The sequence below is a fragment of the Motacilla alba genome, chromosome Z (assembly GCF_015832195.1).
Source record: "Motacilla alba alba isolate MOTALB_02 chromosome Z, Motacilla_alba_V1.0_pri, whole genome shotgun sequence".
NCBI classification, from domain to species: domain Eukaryota; kingdom Metazoa; phylum Chordata; class Aves; order Passeriformes; family Motacillidae; genus Motacilla; species Motacilla alba.
Genome location: NC_052046.1, coordinates 15,260,096 through 15,280,496, shown reverse-complemented (window position 1 = coordinate 15,280,496; position 20,401 = coordinate 15,260,096). Strand labels below are relative to the sequence as shown.

The window sequence follows — 20,401 nt, the reverse complement described above, 5'->3', positions numbered from 1 at the left end:
GCAAAGTTGTGGCCCTCAGCTACTACTGGCTTCATTCATTTGATGCAGCTCTATTTAAGTTGCCTGACAGTATTTCAGGACAAATCCCTGTAGGAGGGAACCAAGGCTGTGACCCCTGTGCAAAATTACTTGCTCCAATCTGCACAGCACACTAATTCCAAAAAAGAGAAGTTGTTCAAGTGTGCAAACACGGCTTAATAAAAGAGTATGTCCTTTTTTGCAATGGTGATATTTTCTTAGAAGAGAGTCTGCTCTTCCTACTGTTAAAAACACAACGTGTGCATTTGAAAGTAGCTCTTATCCATTGCAATAATTTTTTTACTGCTGTCAATTACTGTTTGGATTACTAATCTCTTGGGTCCCACATGGAACTGTTCAACAGGTGAATACAGTGTACCAAAGACTTTCTCAGCAAAAAAGTTAATATTGGTGCATATTGAAAGAACTTGGGATGTAGCCATTTGGAAATGAAATTAAACCAAAGCAAATATAAATCCTGTCCCTTCTGCTCTCTGTGGGTACCAATTCTAGAGAGGTATGAGACTTCCCCACTGATTCAGCTCTTCTTTTGTGAGTTTGGAAGTTACTACTTCCAAATTCAAGATCCCCAAAATTTGGAATATCTCTTCCATTAGAGAATTCAAGCTGCAGCCTCTACACTTAAATTGAAGGCAAATTATAAGTCATTTAGAGTAGCAATGATGTATCTTTTGTCTCTCTGACAGTCATATTTGTGTAATACGCTTCACAGCAGTCAAAATAATAGTAAGTACCACTTTGACTCTTTCAATAAAAAGTCTGCAATCACAAAATAACAAATTTAACAAACAAAAGGTAAAACTTTCAAAAGTTCCAAGCTACATCCACCCATATAATTAAAATGAGCTCACAGGCAGTGAAAAAAACAGTACACTCACTGAATTAATAACCAGTGCCACGAACATCTGCATATTTTATGAGTTGCAGATGTGTATTTATACTTTAAACATAGCCACATTAAAGTATGACACAGTTTGTCATATATTTGCTGTGTTTTCATGACAAAAACAGCTCTACAGAAAAACAGAGAACTTCTTTAAAAGCAATCATAAAAAGCATCTTGAGACATCCTTATGCATGATACTGTACATGCTAAATAATGCTTTTATTATGGTTGGGTAACCCATTCAGATAAACACAGCAAGAAAAGCTGGTTTTACTGTTCATCTAAGTGTTTTTAAAAAGATCACTGCAAAAAAATTTTACTTCAAAAACATGTGTAAAAGCATGGCATAACTTTCAGATGTCATTGAGATTAGCAAAAGTCAAGAAACTGCTTCAGATGCAGTTTAATTCTTAGATGGCTGTTTTAACTTTGAACAGAGTTCTCAAAATAGTGCCCAAATGTCCAGTGCTTGTTGAACAAATTCTGATTTATTGAAGGTAAACATTTACATTGGCTACAATGCTATAGCTGTTACAAAGCTGAATAAAAGAGGCTTAAATAGCAATAGAAAGCAAGTGCAGTAAAAAGTGAATAGAGAAAATATTTGGCCTTAGTGATCTTCTGGCAGTATTTACATTATCTCCATTTTGTTAAATATTTGAGTAACTCTAAGGCACCATAGGCTAAATAGCAGGCTGCAATATGATTTTGTGCACAAAATTTAATAAATTTATTTGAAGGAAAAAAGGCTATGGAGTTAAAAGAAACATTGGCATATTTTATGTTTACATAAAAGAGTGGCTATTTGTTAAAGTTCAAATATACAATATATAGTGGGTAAGTTCAAAAATTATTTTTAGAACGTTAAATTAAATGTCTATGTATAAGGAATATTTTACCGACTTTTTGATAAATGATCAATGCAATCTTCTCAACAGGTTTTTAACACAGTAGGTATGTTCAGCTAAAAACTAGTATTTTTCCCCTTTACAAAAGCCTTATGCCTAGTACATATACAAAATCCCAACGCAAAGTGTAACGGGCAGTAATTTACATCCTAGCTATTCTGTATCAGACTGAAACTTAGCAGGAGCATGCAATCAAAATGCTGTGGAACAGCAGTTCAAGCTGCCTTATTCCTTTGGCTCTTGTCAGTGGCTGTTGCTGCAGCCGGTGAGCAGAAGTACAACACTGACATGCCAGGACAGACAGAGGAGGTCAGTGCTTTCAGACCTGTTTCCAAACACAAATCGGGAAATTCAAACTCCTGACGACATCCTTGTGCATTTCACACAGAACAGTGCACAGAGAATGACGCTCTGCTTGGAGCAAGCTTTCCCATTTTTATTTATCCCCTTTTATTTATCCCCTTTTATTTATCCCCTTCTGAAGCACGTGTCACTCCACTCCTGAGTGGAATTTATTTAATGAATAAATTCATCTGACTGGACTCAAGATCTTTTCTGAACAACTTCAGCTGCTTCACAGAATCATAACTACTCTACAAGCAACAGACTTTGCTCGGTTTACTCAACAGGCTCATCCTTCATCTTGAGGTGGTGTTTGTAATGAAGAAATTGCACAGACACCAGATTAACACCTGAATTTTGCAAATAAAACACCTCAGGATGCTGTGTGCCACAGGAGAGAAGAAAATGGGTGGACAGGGCCATTCCAGCTGCAGCAGCACTGCCATGTGGTGAGTCATGGCTCATATTCTATGTATCTCACTTTCATTTCCCAGAGCCAAGAAAAAAATCTGTACAAATTATTATAATTCTTAAGTAACTAGATAGTACTTTTAAATTTGCTTAGGGTTTGGATTTTTTTAGTATCTCCTTCTAAACCATGAATCTCCTAATTCAGTTGTTCCCTTTAGGCTTCTTTTTTTTTTTTTTTCCTACTATGTATTTATCCTTGTAGGAATTATGCTAATTGTTTTCACAGTATTAAGTGATTTATAAGCAAAGTTTAATTGATCTATGCATGAAGTCTTAATCTGGAGTGACTTTAATTTACATTAACAAAGGGACAATCTTAGCATCATTCATCAGATGCATTTTTAGTACAAACAGCTATTATGTTAAAAACATTCAGATTCATTAAGAGTTTTTGCAAGGGCTGTAGAGAACAAAAAATAAGCCAAAAAATTCCAGTGTCATTGACTAGGTCCTGTAAAACATTAACCAAAATATTACACAACCTGGCCACTTTATGGTAAGCAATAGGAAGCCAAAGATTCGGTTATCAAAGCAGTGTAGTATTGTTGAAGAAAACAGGGCCATGATGAGATGATTCATATCATAGAAGAAGATACCTCAATACCTTGCTTAATTCAGCCCTTGAATGCCAAATACTTGCCTGAATCTCAAGGAAGATTTAAAAGCATCTTTCTGGATTTCTTTCATGTTTATGATAATCCGCAGTATAAATACAGCAATTCATAATTAGGGTGCAACATTAAAGGACTAATGCAATTTTTTTGCCAAACCTTTCCTATATGAGGAGGGCTTGCATTTTGTTGTAGGATATAGCAAAAAGTTAGAAAGTTATTTATCAAGAACTCCCTTGGTTGCTCCATACTGAGTATGGTGACAGCAATGGCTTAATGGAAATTTCCATCAAGCGAGATGGCAGAGCCTGGGGCTCTACTTGTTTTGATTAAAAGCCATCTTTGGAAAGCCTGCATCTTTTGCAGCAGGAGTTACAATGATTGATCCATCATGATCAATCTCCATGTGTGAGCATGGTAACCAAGGAAGGAAAATGCAAGGGCTCTGGGCATAACACAGGGTCTTGCTCAAACAACCCTGGGATTTTTATTTTTCATCCCCTGGATTCCATGTTAATGTAAGTTATTTGGAGGCATTTGGCAACATGCAACTGCCACCTTTGCATAAAACCCCAAAAGACAAATCCTTCAAAGAAATCTTATCCTCAGGCTTTTTCATTCCAGTTGTTGGTGATGAAAGTCTTTCAGCTTTGGCATTTTCTATATAAGGAGTAACAGATGCCAAATGAACATGCCTCCTTCCCCTCATCTTTTGAAAATAATGAGAACTAATACTTTATTAAGATCTGAAGGTTCAAATTCCCCTGCAAATAATACAAAGCCTTGCAAGTTTCTCATTAATATACTGGCTAAAGAAAAATGTGACTGAGTTTCTGGCCAAAGAATTTTGTTCTAGTTCAATTGATGTTTATGTGTAACACCAGGCTTATGTCTCTGCACTGTAGCCTAGTGACAGCTTTTCAAGTGGCCCTGTTGCCCCAAGCATGGTGCTGCCCCACATTGCCACGGCTGTGTATCCCCACACTGCAGCTTGGTTCTGCCAGTCCCTTTTCCTGCCACGCACCACGTGGGACCTGAGCTGCTAATGCCATCTTGTCCCTTCAGAACTACCTTTCTCCCTGAAAGGTTTTGCACTCTTCAACTGGTTTGTAATCCCTGTGCTTGTCACATTCTACCTTTTGTTCACAATCCTTCTCCCCCCTTAAGTCAGTCACTGCAGTACTGAGACAGACACAGACTGTTGTGCCCTGAGACAGGCACAACAGCAAGGTCTCCACACAACCTGGAGTCCTGCTTTCACCCACGCTGTCCCTTACTGTGGCTCATCCATTTCACCCACACTGCTTTCACCCACACTGTCCCTTACTGTGACTCTGAGCGGTCTTAAAATTTGGCAACTATATATTTTTCTCTTTCCTTTCCTGGGGTTGTACTTATGATGGCACCATGCATGACCAGTATCACAACCCCACAATGCAAACAGAGGTCAACTCATTAGCTACATTTCAGATTCCTTTCTTCAAGGGTTTCATTTCTGACTCTGCTATAAACTTGAGGGGACAGGGAAGGTGACTGTTTACTTGGCTTCTCCAGTTCACTCACTGTCATCTCTCTTTTCTCCTGTTTTTTTTTTTGCAAGAGGCATCCCAGAGTGGTGGACTACCAGCCCAGCAAATAATCATAGTACATCTTTGTGACTTGCTTCCCAGTTTCTTTTTGTTAGGCAAAACAGACTGATTCAAACACATATGGCAGCACCATTACAGAGATGGTCCCACCAGGGTTTCAGCTCCACTTCTGAATTATGTTGACTTTTTGCAGTCACACAACTTATGGCAGTCCTTATGTAGACAGACAAATTTCAGGAAAACTCTTTGTTTCAAGAAGTTAACCTGTGTCCCAACATGAAAGACAACAATTACGGTAGTGTTTCTCTAATTTAGAGGTCCACCAAATGAGGGTGCAAGTCAATAGAACCAACAGCAAAATGGGGAAATGCAAACAGGATTTGTTTTACAAGTCTGGATGTGAACCCAGAAAAATTAACACTAAAGCAAATAAGTGTAGAATGCTAAAATACATCCCAGGTATATGCTCCTAGGCCAAATACCACTATTAACTTGTAGGGCACTTCAACTGCAGCAAGTAATACAGGAATGTAGCATGAACTAGAAAGAAGGAATCATCCATTACAGCATATCTAATTCAGTTCTCTTTAAAAGAAACAAACACACCTGTGCTCTGTTGTGCTGTTATTTGGTGCTTTAGTATCTTTATTATGAAAGTAACATAAAAGAGGTTTCAGTCTATTTTTGCTTTCTGAGTTGGCTTGTAGACTTGCACAGATGGGTAAGTTCAACTGCTCTCCATATTCGAGGGTGAGATAGATGCTTCAGGATAGCCACCATGAGGGCTGCCAAGGGCATTCATCAGGGCACAGGGTATGCTTTTTCTCTTGGAGACTGGGCCCTTCTCTATCTGTGTTGCCATCCTACTCACTTGGAAAAAACAGTTGTTAATTTAAAAGACAGAGATATTTAAACTGATTTCTTATAGCTTAGAAATTAACTAATAAAACTATTTTACCAAGACAAAATCAGTAGAATTTTGCATTTGTATATATTTTCTGATGCACCAACAATCAACTCAACCATGTAAAAGCCTTAACTCAGTACATACTTTAAAATATGTGGATAAATTTCATCACAGAGCAATTTCACTGAAGTTAAGATGCAAACATTAAAAAACCTTGTTGATCTAATGAAATTGTAAAATCTAGTATATAAAACCAAAAATTCTAAAAAGGAAATTAACAGCTTTAGGTTTTCCAGATGTTTCCTAGGCTTTTATAATTAAAAAATGCAACTGAGCTGCTTAATGGGTAAGACAGTGTTCCAGAGAAGATAAAGAAAGCCGAACATAAACCATCACATTCATTTTGCTTTGTTGCACCCAGTAAATAAAAAATGCATTGTTGTTTTCACCTTTGAGTCTCAATGCTAACTGCATTTGAGTAAAATAAAAAGAATAAAAAGATAGCTGCAGGTAACCAATCTCTTCAATTTTACATATTCCAGACAACCTTTTCTTGTGTTTTAATATGAGAATATTTTACTTATTGCAAAGTATCCTGCATAATACAGGTGCTCCGCTATAAAATCTTCTCTTACTTGTAATTCAGTCATTCTAAATTTAAAATACCAGTATACAGTACTAAAACTTCCAATTGAAGTTTAGTATAAAAATATCAGCACAAAAGTCCTTTTTAATGTCTGTTTATTGTGAGCAACCCCAATGCCTATTTAATTATTAATTGTTTTAGTATAATAATAGACTTTGCACCCCTACAGTTGCTAATCGATACCATCTCAGGTATTTTGATGAGATACGAAATACTAAGTAAGAAAACAGTAAGTATTCAAATGGTTAATTTGCTTAGTGTAGTAATAATAAATTAGTTTTTTGCATCTTCTTCAGTTCAAAATCCAGCTTTGAGACTGAGGAAGGTTTCACATCAATTAAATAAGAGTGGTCCTTTTAACCAGTAGCAGTTTGATTGCCAATGACTCGAAGAATCTCTTTATGAATGTTTGGTTCCTGTGTATTTATACTTGTATCACCCACTTGACCATCTTCATAACTAAAAAAAAAAAAGTACAGAAAATAATATCACATTAGTGTTTTATTAATCTACATAAAAACACCAAAAAACTCTCATTCTCTAAATGCTTATTCCATATGTTCACATGTTTCTACTGAAGTGCTCTACCGTGCTTTATCTTTATATGCAGATGCTAAACTCTGGAGAGTGGGAAGTGGTAAGGCTGCCATTGTCACTGAAACCCTGAGGCTGAATTAGCCACTAGGACCCAAAGGGGACAATGATTAGGTGAAAGGAGGAAATGCTCACAGCACAGACAGGAAGCCTTTAACAAATTCCTCAGCTTAAATACACACAGTAAAACAAATTATGCTTCACAATACATGGATAGACTTACTATAGCATGAAGTAATGCCACTGAATAGGAAAAATCATGAACTCTCTGTTCATTTGTATTAAAGACATCTACTAAACTTTTGACACTAGCTTATCCATACATTTCTAGCACAAGTAAGTACAATAAAATATAAAAAATGAAGGAATACCGAACAGAGTTAGGAAAAAATGTCTTTCTATCTACTTTAATAACAACTATTGAAGGGAATGTAAGAAAAAGGTCTAGTATGAAGCTGAATGTTAAGAAAAGCTTTGTACTCACACAAAGAAAAATCTTGTACACACGTGATCCGTGTTGGGAACTACCCATATCTCCCCATGTTTGTGCAGATCAGGCGAGGTTATCACTATGAGAGAAAGAACCAATTTCATAGTGATGAAAACATGCCTGGAAAACACCGCTCTAAAAGATTTTGGGTTTTATATATTTTAAATTGTCTTTTGGGAACATGCAGCTTTCCTCTACATGTCTATATTTGCTGCAGTGCAATTTTGAGTTGGCTGCTAGTACAAAAAAGAAGATGAACTTGATTCTTGTCTCCAAAATATACTTTTCCGAAAACACAGATGTTTGATGTATGGGAGAAAGTAGTAAAATTGAATGAAAGCTTAAAAATGCACTTATTAAAACCTGAATTTAAAAACCATAGGGCTGTTAAAGACGGTCTGAGACATCTAATCAGCACTTGGAAGAGATATTTGTGTTTAGTGATGGCTGAACTGAAATCAAGATGCTTAAGACAAAAGCCTGAAACTGCTATATGTGGAATGTGCAATACTACCAAATATTTAAAACAAACAGCAATTATGACTCAAGAAGTACAAAAAGCTTGCCAAAACTTGCTCTATGTATTTGATGATAGGTTCTTTACCAGCAGAATGAGGGCAGTGCAGGAGTGAAAGCTTTTTATTGCTAACTAGAAGCTATACCATCAATCTACATTTGAAGATATCTAAATTCATCTGAAGAGCATCCTTCTCTACAAGTTTTTGAGCTGTGGGATGAGCAGGTTCATGAAGTGGTGGGTGAAGAACTGGCTGATGGACTGAACCCAAGGGGTTGCAGTGAATGGGGCCACATCTGTTGGTGACTGGTCACACCAGTGGTGTTCCTCAGGGCTCCATTCCAGGGTCAGTTCTGTATCAATGCTGGAGGTCAGTGCACCGGTACCAGGTTTGCTGATGATCCAGAGTGGGAGGTGCTGTGGATTCTTTTGAGGGACAGGAGGTTTTTGCAGCAGGATCTAGATAGATTGGAGCACTGAGCAATCTTAAATGGGGTGAAATTTGTCGAGTCCAAGTGGTGGATTCTGCACCTGGGAAGGAGTGACACTGGGCACGGGGGTGAAGTGGGAGAGGGGTGGCTCAGGGTGGGTCAGCAGCGCCGAGGACAAACCCCATCGCAGAGCACCGAGCACGGCACAGCCGGCCCAGGGAGGGCATGGTCCCGCTGGGCTCAGCCTCGGGGCGGCCTCACCTGGGGCCTGCTGGGCCCTGCAGGTGGAGAAGGATGGGAAGGTCCTTCAGTGAATCCTGAGGAGGGAAACAGATGGTGGGAGGGCTGGAGAACATGTCCTGGACACTAATGGAGGGGTTTGGCTTGTCTGGTTTGGAGAAAAGGAGGCTGAGGGGTGACCTCACCACTCTGCAGCTTCCTGAGGAGGGGAAGGGCACAGGGAGGTGCTGAGCACCTCTCCCTGGTATGCAATGACAGGATGTGTGGGAATGATTCAAAGCTGTGCTGGAGGTTTACACTGGACATTTCAAAGCATTTCTTTACTGAGAGGGTGGTATGCTGGGTTGGACTAGGGTAGAATTAATTTTCTTCCCAGCAACTGGCAGGGGGCAGTTTTTGGATTTGTGCTGATAGTACAGAGATGTTTTTGTTATTGCTGAACAGGGCTCACTCAAAGCCAGCAAAGGCCTTTTCTGATTCTCATACTGCCACACTCCAGGAAAGCTGGGGATTAATGGGAGATTGGGAGGAGACACAGCCAGGACAGGTGACCCAAACTGACCAAAGGGATATTCCAGGCCATGTGACATCATGTTCAGCATACAAAATGATGGAAAGAAGGAGGAAAGGGGAGCAATGGTGTTGGTCTATCCAAGTAACCTCTACATGTGATGGGGCCAGACTCCTGGAGATGGCTGAACAGCTCTTTTGGAAGCAGTGAATTAATTTCTTGTTTTGCTTTCCTTGCGTGCAGGGCTTTTGCTTTCCCTATTAACCTGTCTTTAGCTCAACCCATGAGCTTTTGGGCTTCTATCCTTTGGACTCCCTCCCCAGCCCTGCTGGGGGAAATTGAGTGAGTGGCTGTGTGGGGCTTGGATGCTGGCTGGGGTTGAACTCTGGTCAAACTCTGCCTTCCTACAGAGTGGTTGGTGTGCCCAACCTGTCGGTGTTTAACTGGCATTTAAACAATGCTCTCAATGACATGCCTTAACGTTTGGGCAGCTCTGAATTGGTCAGTATTTGACCTGTGTGACTACTGTCAGGCACTGTCAGCCTCGTTTATTTTATTCTAACACTAATGTAACTGCATGCATATTCATGATTTCTTTCATGAATTGCAAATTTTAACAAACATTTCTTGCAATTAATTATACAAAATCTTTATTAATTATCTCCCCTAAACCACCTTCTTACACAGAGAAATTAATATGAAAGCTGCAAAATGTATTTTACTAAATATTTGAAATTGACTCTTATAAAATTGGCAATCCATTAATAAGTGCAAGGAAAGAACAATATGGATGAAAAAGTCCTTGTGAAAGATGTAATTTACATTTAAAAATTCAGGCATTAAAGGCCAAGTAATTAATATCGCTCCTTATGGAAGTTTTAGAACTAAAATTCTGTATTTTTCGGTACAGTTCAAATTGCATTTTCTCATTGACTGACACCTCCTTTCTGCTATACAGCTGAAAGATTCTATTTTTAAATACTACATTTTCCACATTCTGTCTTAATTTTCACTTTTTAAACAAACAAATGCTCCAAATGATAGGCAAATTGGGTTAATATAATTTCTAAGACTAGCTCCTAACTACAGGTGCACTTCTTATTCAAATGTCATAATTTGGTCTTAAAACCTGCTGATGTTTCACTAGTTATTAATAGAATAGCCAATTCTTTCAAGAATGACTGTACTCAAGCATTAGATTTTAACTTCCCAAAATTTCTAAAGAAAACAGCATACAGGTTGCCAGATGATCAGTATGCTTGTTTCAACAGCGAAAAATTATTTGGAAATTCTATATGAAAGGTGGTTTTTTCTGACTTTTATGTGCTTAAAGCATTTGTCAAGAGCTTGCAAGAAGTCAGTGCTTGAAATAAAGGACATGGCTTTAGTTTTCTTGATGGTTTAGAAAGAGGATCACATTTGAAACACAGACCAGATGATCAGTCAATATGATATTCCATGACAATTCAGCATCTGCTACAGGTTCTGTTCAAAGAGGGGAAATGTTCTCACTGAAGCATAAAGGTCATCTGTTGGGCAGATACTCTTACACCTACCAGTAGTTTCTTACCTAAACAACCAACTAAAGCTCCCACTGATTTGCACCCTGTAGCCTATGCATCCTGTGGCCATGGGCTTTTAACTTACCTTCACATAAGGCTATGCATTTTAAGTTACGGCTTTGCAAAAATTGTGACTGCTGTCCTTTCTTCTGTGACTGAGATGTAAAAAAGTGAGAAAATAGAATTAGTGCAGTAAAACAAACAGAGACAAAAAGCAACAAAGGAGACAGCTGCTATATTCAGAGGTTTATTAATGAATAAAGGTAGAGGCAGTCTTTCTAAAAGGTCTCTATTTTATTTCTAAATGTAATAGAATTTATAAAAAAATGCCCTATTACTTATTTGCATTATAGTAGGAGAGATTTTAACTCCTTTATCCAGAAAAATAATACCCAAAAGTGCCTAGTTATTACAAAATTAAAAATATTATCAGAAATATCAGTGTTACTGATAAACAAATTGATATCAGAAAAAAAAAAAAGGAAAAGAAAGGTAGAAAGGTAAATTTAGTCACTAATTCTTTGGTCATTACCCTGATATTTTATTTGCCTTCCTACTTCTGAGAGCTTCTACTGGGACATGCCAATCTACCTTCAAAGCCAGATTATTCTGTAATTTCTATATGCTAATCATGGAGACAGATGTAAGACAGTTTCTTGAAATTTAGCCCTATGCACAGATGCTGTGAGTTTGCTTTAGATACAGCAGAATTGTAATGGTTCAATATGTAAAATCTGTGAAAAAGAAAACATTACTTGCTATAAATTAAATTCTACTCATTTCCCAGCAAAACCCATTCTCAATTTCTTTCACGTCATTGTTCTGGAAGTCTAAAACTCAGAAGGCAAGGGGTTCCTAGGGGCCATAATGCAACCTGTATCTCATCTTCCTTCTCTTCCTAAATTCTTCTGCTTGGAAAAGAATGGCACAAGGTCTGCAATATGCTCTGTAAATTTTTACTAGTGCAGTTGGACTGTACTTGATATTTGCAGTCTCTGAAGTTGTTGATTTCATTCAATGCAATAACACTGGTAAGTTGCACAAAGGAAATATTACCTCTCTTTCAGCTACTGAGTTCCCAATAATAAATGCCACAAGTCATCCAGAGATGGCTGATGTACAATACCTGTGATGTATTACTGCCCTTACTGCCTGAAGCTGGTTCATCTTTAGCTGACACTTTCTGCTGCTTCTTGTTCATCCCTAGGAATATTAAAATCATGTAAGATACTCTGGCCTATAAATACCATAAAAAGCAGAGTTAAGTATGAGAATGGAAGAGGTAGCACAGTGAGAATCACAGTCTTTTGCATGGCACTCAAAAAACTGGTTAACTCTGTCACAGAATGTCACAATATAAATCCTGTAAATTACAGGTACCTCTGCATGTATTTCAAAGACTTTAGCAAAGTCAAGTTGGCATTAAGTAGGTAAAAAAGCAGATAAACCTGAGCTTAAATGCCACTGAATTCAGATCAGGAATATTGTTATGTGGTAACTTAACGTGGCTGTAGGTCATCATGTCCTCAGTCCACTTGACCCTATTCAGGCTGAAATAAAAATCTGATTACTGTGGGTGGGAAGGCAAAAATCATGAGAGAAAGAACTTTAGATATATATCTTTAGCACTTTATGGAATTTTATTTAAAGTCTAATTAATTTGTATGAGTAAGCAATTTAAGTTTTGAAATCTACCTTGGTTTGACCTCCTTATCTACACATAAAATATTAAATTATTAGTCAGTCACATTTGATCCAATTCCATCTCAGAAACTGAAACATCTATATTTGTGCCTTAAATTTCCCTCATATCCCTCATGTTGGTTTACATAAAATTCCTCTTTTGCATGATACTATGTGCTTCCTTGAGTTTTCAGCATCCTGTATTTCACAGAATCATGGAATAGTTTGGGTTGGAAGGAACCTGAAAGATCATCATGTTCCAGCCCCTCTGCCATGGGTAAGGACACCTTCCACTAGACCTCGTTGCTCTGAGCCCCATCTAGTCTGACCTTGAACACTTCAATTATTTGGCACTTTGCAAATATGACTGAATTATGAAGAAGCTTAACTCTTTGAAGGAACAGAATGTATAGGACTCCTTCATGATTTTTACTGGCATCAAGGAATACACACTTCAGTGGAACGCCAGCCTCCTTTCTGGAGGAGACAGGATGGAAGGGGCCAAGACAGGCAGAGTGAGGAACAATAGCACATTGAAGTTGACAAAGTAGTATTGTCCAAAAAGAAAGACCTTTTATTAGATAAGGACACTTCAACCAGCACATTTAGTGGAACCTAAGAAGCCTTCATATTCATGTAATCTCTGACAAGCTAAAAGTGCATCTAGAGATAACTGATGTTGAAGTTCCTCAAACAGTAGCTCAAAAAGCTGAGCTCCTGAAATGTGACCTAGAAACACTGAGGATCAGAAAGCAAACTAAAACTCTCAGAATCATCTACATGCACACGAACATACACTAAACTATATAGCTGCACTTTCATATGTGAGGAAATAGTAAATACTACATACCTAAAGAAGAAAGTCACCATATTTTAAAATCTCTTTAATTTCTCAATGTACATATCTTACTGTCTTGTTTTTAATATGCTTTTGAGAAATCCTCACTTTAGGATTCACTACTGGGACAAATTATATTCCTTCTCAGGCTAAAATAAACACACTGAACTGTACTTCCTAATGTAATCTTGACATGGTGATACCTGGGAATACCCTTAAATATACAGGGTTGAACATGTCTATTGATCAATACTTGTTTTGTCAGATGAAGTCGTAAAAGACCATGAACTCATAGGTAAAGTTAGATGGAACTTAGCAGATATTGACAAAAATCACAAAGTTGGATTTCAGCTGAATCATCAAGACCTACTAGACATAGCATTCAGCATTAGCTAATATTTACTTCAAGCACAGTTTAAGAATTCTAAGCACCTAGAAAAATAAGGACACTGTTTAACAAGGTAATTTTCTATTCTCTTATTATTTATATTAAATAAAACCTCTTGTTTGAATAAATTTAGTCATGGTCAACAACGATTAAATTGAATATAATGTTTTAAACAGCAAAGCTGTAAGAAGAAGCAGTAGAATAAGATACACCCCTGTATTTGGCCAACTTTAGAGTGATTTATAAATATCACCTGAGTAACCAAATGATATGCTTGACAATGGACTAAGATAGATTCCACTTCCAAACATTGCACCATGGAGCTGAAAAAGAGCAGAGTGATTACTTAGCATTAATTTGGTTATCTGGATAAAATAATAATAATTACAGGAACAGGTCATAAAGCACTTACCCACTCTACTAATTTATTTCAGGTAATTAACAGTGTTCAAAGAAGTATTTTAAAAAAACATGCCCTGAGTATAAAAATAATATATATATCCTGGAAATTATGTCCAAACAAAAAAACAGATGCTCACACAAAATTTTACTTAAGATGCACATAGAATTGTGGTTTCTGTTTTTAAATCTAATATTACTATGGAGGATGTCTACAAAAAATGTTTCTGTACCTGACCAAAGAAGCCCTTGGATTCTCTTCCAAGGTACATGGACTCAGCTCTGAGGAGAGCTGCCAAAACCAGAATGCTAAAATACTCTGTATTAGAGTTCCCCAGTCCCTCTGTAGTGCCTACTTTGCTCTGCAATAGTGGTCTCCTGATGATTCAGTCTGAGAAGTTTGCATTAGATCCCTTATGGCCAGCGCACTTCATGCTTTGATTGCCAAAGAAATCAGAAGGACAGAGAAAGTGCTGCAAGCCCAGTTCCTGTAACCCTAGCATGTTTCTGGATCCTATGACAAAGACAGTTTAGGCAGCTCTGACTTTCACTTGAAACTGCTTTTAAGCAGTACCAAGCAAAGCCTCCTAGAGGTGCTGCTCTGCAACATAAAACTGACACACTGATTCCCACAAAGAGATTTTCTAGATGTTTTAGCAGACACATTACTTCATCTTAATTGCATCAGAAAAGTACTCTTCCCAGGAAACAAGATGGTACTTGAAATTATCCCTTCACCTAGCTATATGGCTACCAGAATGAAACGCCCTGAAAACTTGCCAAATCTAGTAGGTAACCAAGTATGCACAGGTTAGCTAAAATCTGTTTTGTTTATTTACCTGCAGCCTCGTATTGGAAGCAACAACTAAGCCGTTCCTCAGGATGGAATGCCAATTTTCAATGTGTGAACCACTGAATAAAATTAAAAAGAAAGCGGTAAAATTCACAGTGTAAAATGCAGAAATTTCATCAGAAATCCTTTAAAACAATAGATTCACAGCTGCAAACCTCAAATGCCAGAAGTACAAAAAAAGCATGGCATTTGAACTACCTTGGTTATCAGGACTATATGTACTCACTGAAATGCAAAGGTACTTCCGTAGAGATTTTTAGCAGCTCGGAAATTGGATTCTTTGGCTGGTGGACTGCTGAGAAGAAGGAACTGGTGGGGAGTGTGCATAAACTTCAGTTGCTGTAAAATATAAGAGTGCACATGTGAAGAGAAGTTGATTAATATGGAAGTATTGTATGGCAATCCTTAAGATATCATGCTTTTCCACACAATACATGACTGCATCTAAATAACTACATGAACTAAGTTGAAACTGGTCTCACTTCCACAGTTTCAAGCTGAAATCAAATAGTAAGAATGACTTTCAGTTTATGAAACATATGGAAGTTTTTGGAAACTAGATTTCAATTTAAAATGGCTTTAGTAATTACACTGAACAACTTCATCATAGTATTCTATCAGAGCTGACTTTGAATTAAGGTTATTTGGAAAGCTGCATATTACTGCACCCACCATTAATCAGAGGTTACTTATATGTGGATCTCCTGATACAGCATGTTTGTGTGCACTGCTTTCTATACTATTCGGCATCTAATATTCTATAGGGTAACAAAACAAAAAGTGATGTTTTTCTTACCTAATCCCAGATGATTACAAGGAAGACAACTGAATTTGAGCTACTTACCTCAAATAGGTTTTTTATGAACATTATTCCCTTGACCTATTTCAGATATTCACATATTTCTAAAAATCAGGACCTAAAACTTCCTTGTCTATTAAAGGAGTCCATGCAATCAGTTTGAACACAGACACCCACATTTTGCTAGCAAACTCCCACCTAAAATGCTAATGCAAGCCATAAAAAAAAAATCACAAAATAATAAGAAAACACACAGACACTTACTCTATTCACCGGTAGCTTCACAATATGTGATCTATTACTAGAAATAACCCTAAAATAAGAAACAGATGTATTAGACATAGTAACCAAACCAAACTTTAAAATGTGTTATGAATGGCCATCACAAAGCACCCAGCTGCACGCCTCTAAACCTATCAGATGGAAGTAGGCCAAACCTTAACTAGAAAATGAGATCTGAGGACCCAGATGAGGTCCAGAAACAGTTGAGAATAGCTGCAGTTGAAAATATCAGCGTTAATTATTAGGCTGACCTTATACCACATTACACTGCTCAAGTGATTATTCATTACAAATGATAATTTAATAATTATTATCTCATGTGAATCCACTTTATACCATTGTAGAAGAGGATGTGCAAGCGGGTCTTGTTTATCCATCTGCTTCTTTATTTCCAAGTAAGGTGCCTAGAAAAGAGTAATTATGTTATTTCTAGGTTGAATTTTATATGTTGCCCATGATTTAATCTATTAAAATGAATACATTATTAGGTTTAAATCAGAGCTTTACTGATATACAGCATAGTGGAGTTATAAATGTGTTTTGACAACAAGAATTAATATAGCAATTATTTTCTGTAGAGTAAGATCATAAGCATATAATTAGCATCAAAATGACTATATTGTAGCAAACATTGGTGATCACAGGGAGAACAGAAGAAAACATCTATTTTTGTGTGGCTCTTGATTAAGAAATTAGGACTTCACAAAATTAAGTCTCTCAAAGAAACCCAAAATAATCCATTTGGTATTTTCAACTGCTTCAAGGTATAAATACCATGCCATATTATAATTTTTTTGAAAACTGTTCTTGATTTCAATCACAATGCAAAAGATCCCTTTAAAATTCATTTGTCCAGGAATTGTTTTAATGTTTAAAAAAACCAGGATGGTAATTTTTAAAAGACATCATAAGAAATCACAGAAACACCTGATTTTTAAAATTTTTACAAAATGTTACACAAATTAACAAGAAAAAAGTAAATTTTAGTTTTCAATTTATTTTATTCCTCTCCATACATTCTTCACTCAAGGATCCCAAAGTATTTTGTTAATACCCAGAGCAAGATTGAAAACTGTTGTGAGGATGCATTTATATAGCAGTTGGAAAAGCAAGATATATGGAAGAGATTTAAACAACAACTTATAATGAGCTGGGTGGTTTGGGAAAGGAGCATAAAAATAAACAGAAATACAACCATCAGATATGCCATGAGAAATAATATGACAGTAAACCCAAGAGACCCAACATTCCAAGTCCCCAGATATACTTAGTTGATAGAGAATTTTGCTATAATAGAAATAAATATCATGTCATGCAGAATACCATTTAGAATATTGACACAAGATCAATTTCTTTTACTTTGGAAATAAAGTCTCTGGCTTTGATATTTCCAGAAATACAGCAATTGGTGATTACCACATTACAATGTCTCTCCTGTAATTATGTCTTATTAAACTTCAAAAGATCTGAGTTCTACTTCATTATTTAATTAGCATTAGGGATAGGTTTGTTATCTTGAACAAACATTTCAATATCATTACAGTTATATAGGAAAGAGATGATACTATTGACTTCCCAAGCCATCACAGGCAGGCAATACAAACAACTTTCAAGTTCTAGAAACAGTGATTAAGTTATCTTTTATGTAAATATGTAAATATTTTTACATTTACCTGTGTCATCTCTCTGATGGAAGTGATACTGTCCAATGCTTTCATGACTCGGTCATAGTTCTTCTTCTGATGTGGCATAAAATACACAAATAATTTCAAAGAGTATTAGTATTTGCCTCTAAAAAACCCTGAATTCTTTGAATGTGTATAAAACCAAAGCTAGGAGAAATGCTGGGCAAATCAATTCTTTCAAACATTTCCAACCAATAGCTTTCTTCCACAGACTGTCATTCATCATCCAGAAAAAATTCCTTGAAAAAATATTGTTATGATCTTTCTTTGAATTTCACTGGGATCTCCAAAACACTCCATAAATCAGCTCATTTTTAAACAAATATTTGTAACTAAACACAGTTATATGGACAACATGCTCTTGGGGTAAATAATGCAGTCACCCAAACAGATTTTAAATAAAATGAATATAAACAGATGTGTTTCCTTTGCTAGTAGGTCTATAAAACTTCACAGATCCTTCAGTGGTCCCTCTGCATCACCCTGATCTTTGCTGACCTATTGCTTGGGAACCACTACCACACAGCTCCACCTGTACTGAGTGAACAGGCTAAACAGTCCATGCTTCACCACTCCACAGCAGCTCCAGTGGTCCCCATCTTGAGGACTTGCCAACACATTACAGAACACCTCAGCCTCTCCCGACAAAGAACTCCTGCTAGCTGGCCTTTGTTCAGAAAGAGTGAAATGCATCCCAGTGCAGGACATGCCAAGCTCTCGTCTATGCCTTTGGAAAGATGGAATATTCACGGCTTGAGGGCTTTCCTGGAAGGCAACATTTGGAGCCCAAGGAGCAGGTAACACAAGCACAATTCTTTATTTCAAAATTGATGCTTGTACAAAACTCAACTATTAACATCTCATAAAATTACCTACAAGGAAATAACTGCTTGCAGTGACAAAATGAGATGACAGCAATGACACTTCTAAGAATGAAAAGATGGACTGGAAATCCCCAAGCTTACATGACCTCTGTCTCTCAAAGGCCATGGTTTTTTTTGTGTCCAATGTGCACACTGAGAGAAAAACACTTTGGATATAAAATTTTGCATCCAGAATTTTTCCCTTAGAAGAGCTTCCTGGCTTTAACATATACACTTTTGTCATAGTTTAGGGATGGTATTCTCCAATTTACTGTTCCCACTGACACCTAGCACTGCTCACTGTCCTCTTCCCTCTCCTCCTCCACTTTCCCCTTGCTGTGGGATAGAGAATTGGGAGGCACAAAGGTAAAGATCATGGGTTGAGGTAAGAACAATCAGCTGGAAACAGCAATGAGATAAGAAAACCAGCAACAAACATCCAACTGCTCCCTCTGCTAAGTAAAATGGGAACTCTTTTTCCCTCTTTTCCCTGGAAGAGACTCCCTTCCCCCTGCTCCCAGAAATGATGTGAGGTGGTATAGAATAATCTGGGTCTTAGCCCTATCCCATTCTGGCTACTGCAAAAATTAAACCCTGTCCTGGCCAGAACCAGGACGAGTCTATATTCAAGTACTTTCTCAGAGACAATAAATAAAAGATGCAAGTTTTGAAAACACTCTTGTGCTATATTCTGGAGCTGTATCACATAATAAAGGAGACTCCTCCATGAGAAGTCCTTGCTTTGAAATCTCATGTATGACTAAAACCAAGCGATGACATAATTAAAGGTAGCTACTTACCCTAGGGTTAAAGGCCAGCATCTGAGGATCATTAGGATCAACTACAGAAGGATATGGCTCAAAAATGACAACTTTTCTAGGTGATTCTAATGCAGACCGACACATAGATACTAATAGATCAACCACCTGGGGATAAAGAAAGACATATTTGTTATGTTTATTCAAACTAAGTAGTTTTATAGTGTATCTTCCAGTCTGCCTTTTTTTTTTACACATTATAGATATATTGTATTTCACTGTTACCTATATTGCCCAGACTGTGTTATCCACAGGAGATAGTTCAGGACTAAATTTTTTCCACTGACCTCAACAGAGTTTGAGGTCAGCCATGGCATATTATTCCATGTGCATATAAGTAGGACCAGTATCTGGACCTAAAAGTATAATAACATCAAATATATTGCTTGAAGTATTGCTTTCTCTTGTGCACACAGGTGAACTCCTGTATCAAATTTATTCACTGAAGAAATGAAATTGTGCTAGATCTGTGTATCTCTGTATAGACATGCCAGTAAAAACTTTGCTCAAGAACAGGGAATAGGCTGTCAAATTTGTACCACTTTCTGCTCTTCTCCTGAAGACTGTAATCACAGAAACACTTGAAAACATTGCTTCTGCTAAACCCAGAATACTGCAATAATTTAACAGTCATCTGCACAGCCCACACTGGGGCATCCTCTTCCTTCCATCCTGTTATACAAAGTTACAACACTTCTTTGATTTTCACAATTTCTCCACAGGACTGTGCACGTAATGTACACACAGACATGTGTACATAAGCAAATACACCACTTAGACACAGATTCCCATGTAATTGTTTCAAAATACATAATTCAGAGGTTAAAAATAGAATACAACAACAACAACAACAAAAAAAGAAAGAATGCAGCTTTCTGGCAGCTGTGAAATATAAATGCAGCTCATATTGAAATCCAAAATTGCTACATTAAAAAGTAGCTGCAAATTAACTTGTTTCCTCATGTTTTTTTTCTGTGCCTTCTGAAAACATTTCTGTGTAAAAATGACTTTTCCACAAAGAAAGGAAAAGCTGAGACAAACTAGAGTTA

General features: G+C 37.1%; 1 protein-coding gene across 2 annotated transcripts in view; it reads right to left on the bottom strand.

The window, feature by feature from the left end:
• Positions 1 to 5,458: 5,458 nt before the first annotated feature.
• The window catches only part of PARP8 (poly(ADP-ribose) polymerase family member 8), a 114,008-nt gene continuing 99,065 nt past the window's right edge, over positions 5,459 to 20,401 (bottom strand). For both annotated transcript variants that reach the window (XM_038123578.1, XM_038123579.1), the window contains 11 exons: positions 19,335 to 19,460; positions 17,660 to 17,725; positions 16,323 to 16,390; positions 15,969 to 16,017; positions 15,132 to 15,244; positions 14,892 to 14,964; positions 13,907 to 13,976; positions 11,871 to 11,947; positions 10,830 to 10,899; positions 7,478 to 7,562; positions 5,459 to 6,858 (listed from right to left, as the gene is read on the bottom strand). In XM_038123578.1, coding sequence (XP_037979506.1) covers positions 6,756 to 6,858; positions 7,478 to 7,562; positions 10,830 to 10,899; positions 11,871 to 11,947; positions 13,907 to 13,976; positions 14,892 to 14,964; positions 15,132 to 15,244; positions 15,969 to 16,017; positions 16,323 to 16,390; positions 17,660 to 17,725; positions 19,335 to 19,460 — 900 coding nt within the window. In that variant the 3' untranslated portion in view covers positions 5,459 to 6,755. The remainder of the gene's footprint in view (positions 6,859 to 7,477; positions 7,563 to 10,829; positions 10,900 to 11,870; positions 11,948 to 13,906; positions 13,977 to 14,891; positions 14,965 to 15,131; positions 15,245 to 15,968; positions 16,018 to 16,322; positions 16,391 to 17,659; positions 17,726 to 19,334; positions 19,461 to 20,401) is intronic.